Genomic DNA, 6,039 nt, shown 5'->3' with positions numbered 1-6,039 from the left:
TTACTGATTAAAACTTGGATTTCTTATAGGTATTTACCTGCCCGGAAACCTTTTTATTCGCCAATATATTTCTAGAGCATTGACTTAGGAGGAAAGAAAAGGAAAAAAAAAAAAAGTATTTTTTTTTTGATATTTGGTTGAAGTAAGAAACAACATAGCTTCGTTAATTAAGAGTTCTGGTTAAGATATGATTAAATCATTTTGAACCACTAAGTTTTTTCTTTTCATTTTTTTTCTCAGAATTATTATTTTTTTGAAGAACTTTACGCTTATTAGACAAAAATCTTGTTTCTTTATTCTTCCTTCGATTTACTTTCCTTGAATTTTGGTTTTACTTTGGAAAAAGAAAAGTGACTTCCTCACAAGTTTTTCATCTTTTTCACTTTTTAGAAATCAAAGAGAGCTTTATCCCTAAAATGAAGAAAGCTGGTGGGATGCCACCTATAGCTGAAAGAATCACATTGCATGGAGGGAAGAAGATGAGATGGAGGCATGTGAAAGAGTTCTTTCTTACCCAAGTTTCTTTGGTCTTAGTGACAAATTAACATGCTTCATGTTATTTATTAATTATCTATTCACTATTTGTCCTTTTGAAAACTCAATTCCATTTCTTCATTTGTCCCCCTTCCCCATTTTTCATATTTATGCTGTACTTATTGGTAGCCCTAACTGTTCAAGGATGCAAAATGTGGAGATTAGTAAACTAGCTCCCCAATGGTGAGTTATGCACTTTCCATGGGTCGGTGATGCCCGAAGTGTCCATAGTGGTCAGGTCTCGGCAAGCAAGCATGTATCACAGATAGAGGTTACAACTTGAATTCAAGCATAAATCAATTTGCTGTTGAATTCAAAAATATTGCACAATAATCCCATGTATCCTGCAATTGAATTCTTGTCCAGTACTTCGTCTCTTATCAAAGCATAAGTCTACCATGAGCGGAGATTACACAAGACTTTAATTGCACTTCTCATCACATTAGAAGACGTCAAAATATTACAAAATGAAAAGTATGCATGGCTTCAGTGAGGGTCATTCTCCGAGGCTTCATATGTACCAGATATTAATACAAAACCACCCAACACAAAACTATACCTCCTAGGTCAACACCGAGGACTTGCACGAGACCAACTTGACCAGGTGTACAAATTAAAGGCCCAGGCCCAGCCAATCCCTACCCGACCAAGCCCTAAAACCCAATTCTCTGTCCAAGAAGACAGAGAGATGGTGAGCGATGCTGGAGACTCGGGATCCTCCGTGCTTTGCACTGCGTAGGGCCCTACAACCTGCGTAGCCCTCGCATCGACTGTCTTTAAGATGGTCGGTTATTGCTTGTCATATCGTTTGGGCAGTATGAGTGTATGACCATCTCTATTCTGGATGCAGTCAACCATCTTCAAGATGCATTACATGGCAGCTATCTAACATTGTATATGTGTGATCCTTTGTGATGCAAATTAAACATGCATCACAGAGAATCTGAACTCCCCGTGAGGGAGGATCCTGTAGTTGGCAGACGCTGTGATGGCATATCTTTCATGCCTGCCGGCCATTGGATCAATTATTATACAAATCTCAAAGTGCTCTGAGCTCCATCATTCATCCTGTAAATAATCGAACGATCATTGGGCACAAACAAAGGGGTTTTTTTTTTTTTTTTTTTTTTTTTTTTTGGAAGGATTCAACCATGTTCCAAGAAAAGATGAGCTTGCTTGTTATACAATTTAAAAATAATTTTTATATTATAATTTAGTTTGGGTCGAGGCCGGAAGTCTCAATTTTTGAGTTAGCTCAGGCATGGTACCCTTTTATATTCAGATTCTAGATATAAGCCCGGAAATTTTTGTCCAGGGTCTGACCATGATCGAATCAGGAGGGCTAGGTTAAATGATGAGTTCTACCAGTAGTGCATCTTTTCCACTCCCACATAACTAGTATTGGTTGGGCCAAATTTTGCTGGGTAACACCATTTTTCGAAACTCAAAGCCGCCTCACCACTACTTTGTGAACCCGAAAGTATGATCATTGAGATGCACGGATCATCATCATCATTATTATTATTGGCTCTTTCTAACGGTATTTGATCCCGAAAAATCTAAATATTTAATGAATATTTGATAATTAATTTTTAATTATTTTAAAAAAATGAAAATTAGGAGGAAAAATAGTACCAAACGGAAGCCTATTTGAGTAATAGCCTTCCAAAGCGAACAAATTTACTGTTTGGTAGGAAATGATATTTCACATCACTTCTGTGAGTTAGATAATGTAATCATTTTGTTTGGTATTGCAAAATCCCATCCAATGATGAAGGATCCAGTGATAGCATCAGCATGATGCAGTGATACTATCACCACACATACCCTAAATAATAGTACATCACTAGATACTGATGATGTACTGAAATTATTTTAGGACAAAAATATCCTTAGTCAGTAAATTGGAAAGAAAATAAAAATTCTTCTCGTTTTTTTTATAGATGCTTATCTACTAGATGTATTTTTTATTTTTATTGATAGAAAATTTAGTTAAATAATATGAATATTTTTTATTTATTTATTAGATACCTATTTTATTTCTATAGATAGATATAATTAATTGGCATAGATAGATCATGCTAAATTCTTCATATATTTTTTTTCTCAATTTATTTTGTTGGACTAAATCATTCCTAATGGACAGTCCTGATATTGATGGTCAAAATTGGCTGAGCCTCGTCAAACTTGATTATATATAATATTATTTTAATAAATTCATCAAAATAAATATCTATAATAATAAATAAATAAATAAATATTATTATTTTTACTACGGCTACATATTTAATCAAATTGTAGAGTAATGAAGAATATTTAATCAAATTGTAGAGTAATTATTATGTAATAATGTATGAAGCTGTTTATGATATTTTATATATTATCACTATTGATAATATATCAAATATAATAAAATTTTATTTTTAATAATATTTTAATAATATATTAAATATGATGATTATATATTATTTTAATATTTATACATCATCTTAATATTTATATCATCTCAACGATCATATTATTTCAATGGTTATATTATCGATGATATACCGTATGGTATCTTAAAATATATCTTTCATGCGGATGCATCATTCCTCATTTTTGGGACGTTAACCGTTGGATTCCCGAATGTCACGACGCGAGAACAACGATCCTTTCGCATGAAGGATACAGCCCGAACCCGAACTGAACGGCCGAAGACCGACATTATACTTGGCAAGTATCCAACACTTGCTTACGCGTGTACTCTCACAGTCTCCAACGCTATGAAACTAAGGTTTGACCAGCGTCGCTTTGGACTTTTCACCACCACCCACCCACCCCACGCCACCCCCTCTTGACCATAAACAATGCCCAAAGCGTCCGTTTTACCTTCTCTAGGGTGAATTTCCCGACACCTGCCATCTTTATTTGTAACGGAGTTCACCGCATCTTTCCAGTACCCATTCCTCCAGGGGGCTCAACCAAAAAAAAAAGGACTTCACCATAGACACATATCAGAGGAACAGGGCAGCAATAGAGGAAGCTCAGGGCCTTAGCAGAAGGAGCAGCAGCCATGAGTACCATGACGTTTTGCCGAGAATGGTGAGCTCCCACCAAGTAAAAAGATTATGACTTCTTTAGTGCATCCATGGATTTATTTTGATATTTTTTTTCTTCTTCTTGTGTTGGTACAACAGCAACAATATACTTTACCCAAAGGAAGACAGGGAACAGAAGATCCTCCTCTATGCCTGCCGCAACTGTGACCATCAGGTCCTTCCCCTCTCTCCCTTTTAGACTGATCTCTTCTCTTCCAGTCTTGATGAGAGCTTATATGATCCCAGGCCTAAGGGTTTGTAGCCTTTTCTAATATTATTATTTCTAGCACTTGGTCCTCCATCTTGTAACTCGAATCTAAGTTATTGCATTTTAATTGTTGAATGTGTTGCTCAAAACTGTAAGCAGGATGCAGGATTTCTGTCATTAGAGATTTGGGGCTAAGAGAGGAGGCTCTTGAGTGAGATTTTATGGAGTGCTACTGTTATAAGATGATCGGTTTGTTGGTTTGGCTTTAAAATAGGTGCCTTTGGCAAATAAATGCTTAAATTGTCTTTTAAGAAGCCTGGAGAGTCATTCTTTAATGGGTGAGATACCATGAGTGGATGCAAAGCGGTTATTATTGCTGTGATGCAAAGGGTTTTGGACTTAATTAGGGGCTCGATTCCACTCTTTGTGATGGAGGGTGAGAAGGGGGCCACTTAGGTTTCATCCTTCCAAAGGTTTTCAATTACTATTTTAGAGGAAAAAACCTTATCCTTTTCTGAATGCTACTTATCCTTCATTCTCGTTTCTCAAGGTGGAGAATTTGAAGAATTGCTGATCGAAATTTAAGTGGGAACTATTTGATCTTACTGGAGTTTAGGAGAGTGGATTGTTTAGTTTCCAGAGTCCAAATTTAAGAGCTTTCATAGAAGGAATAGGCTTCTTATGGTCTATGGAAGTTTTAAGACTAGTGCCAGAATCCTTTAAATGTTGTTCAAGGTTGATTGAGATAAATCTTTATGCTTAATTGAATTGGAGGGTGAATCTTCAGAGGACAAGCCACTTTTCTTGTAAAAGATATTTCTTAAGATTTCTTTTTGCTTGCTTTTGAGGAAAAGAACAAGGTTGAACCATGTGTCCAATGCCCTTTCATCACTGTACTTGAGGTCTTCTGTGAGATGGTTTTGAGGATTGAGGGACTCCACTTCTTTAGCTAACTTTTTTCCTTGCATATGTTCAACAATATGCTTCCACTCGAATTGTTTTGTTGAAATGGAGAATGTGAAATTATGCCTTAGTTTATGAACTTTTAAACGGGGAAAAATGAATCTTTCCTGGTATAATTTTTTTCATGCTTTTAAATGTGATATATGATACAAGAGAACCATTTCATGTGACATCCATGCTTGATGCTTTACGAGAAAGAGGTATATGTTGGAGGATATAGGTTAAATCATAATTGCAGAGCATCTCTCAAGTATACTAATGCTACATGTGTGAAACCATCGACATGATTTATCTCTCCAAAAGCAAAACTTGTGCTGCATGGTATAGTTTTTTTTTTTTTTCCTTTTTCTTCGATATCCACTTTTTATTCATCAACTTCATCTGTCTTGGAACCAATTTCTTTTCTAAATATTTATAGGTAGTGGCTGTTAAAGATCTGAAAATATGTGATTCATTCACTCATCATGAACCATTTATGCAATTCATGATGCCCTTTCTCTGCCAACATGGACTTTTTCTTTTTCTTTTCTTTTTTTTTTTTGGCCACGTGAGGGGGTGGGAAGGCAGACTTGTTATAGGTGACGATAGATGAGTTCATTCATTTCTAATTAACAAATAATGCTTTCTTGCATGGACCCTACCTTTTAAATTGCATGGTCGCCTAGGAAACATCTGCACCTGCCTCCCCACCATATGTTTCTAGCACCTTAGCAGTGCTTGCATAACATTTTTCTCTTCTTTTCATGTATTTCTGCTTCTTAATGTTTGAAGATCTTTTTGCTGTCAGGAGGTAGCCGATAACAACTGTGTCTATAGAAATGAGGTACATCACTCCATTGGGGAGCGCACACAAGTTCTGCAAGATGTAGCAGCGGATCCAACTCTTCCCCGGACTAAATCTGTTCGATGCGCGGTGTGCAACCATCCAGAAGCTGTTTTCTTCCAGGTATATTCTTGTTCATGTTTTTTGTATATGCTGGAATAGGACCATGTATTTGGAACCAGTAGACGCATGATGAATAGCTGATCTTTTTTCTGCCAAATGAAAGACAGAAAGAAGCATGTAAAGCTAATTACCAGAGACTTTTATTTGAAAATGTGTTAGTTGTAAATTTTGTTAGTTTCAAACTATTTCAACATGCATGCTTTCACAAAGAATTGCCAGCAAAAAGAAAGTGTAAAGTGTGAGCTGCTCTGTATCACTAACAAATTTTAAACTAGCCTTTTTTTGATATTTTACATATTAAGCATCCC

General features: G+C 35.9%; 1 protein-coding gene across 1 annotated transcript; it reads left to right on the top strand.

Annotated features, from left to right (window-relative positions):
* The first annotated feature begins 3,458 nt into the window (after positions 1 to 3,458).
* LOC140858108 (DNA-directed RNA polymerases II, IV and V subunit 9A-like) lies at positions 3,459 to 5,785 on the top strand. Its single transcript, XM_073257674.1, has 3 exons — positions 3,459 to 3,618; positions 3,714 to 3,789; positions 5,573 to 5,785. The coding sequence occupies exons 1-3, from the start codon at positions 3,590 to 3,592 to the stop codon at positions 5,768 to 5,770; spliced, it is 303 nt and encodes a 100-aa protein (XP_073113775.1). The 5' UTR covers positions 3,459 to 3,589; the 3' UTR covers positions 5,771 to 5,785.
* Positions 5,786 to 6,039: the final 254 nt, after the last annotated feature.

Source organism: Elaeis guineensis, chromosome 5 (assembly GCF_000442705.2).
Source record: "Elaeis guineensis isolate ETL-2024a chromosome 5, EG11, whole genome shotgun sequence".
NCBI classification, from domain to species: domain Eukaryota; kingdom Viridiplantae; phylum Streptophyta; class Magnoliopsida; order Arecales; family Arecaceae; genus Elaeis; species Elaeis guineensis.
The sequence above is the reverse complement of the archived record's forward strand: the minus strand, read 5'-3'. Positions and strand labels throughout refer to the sequence as shown.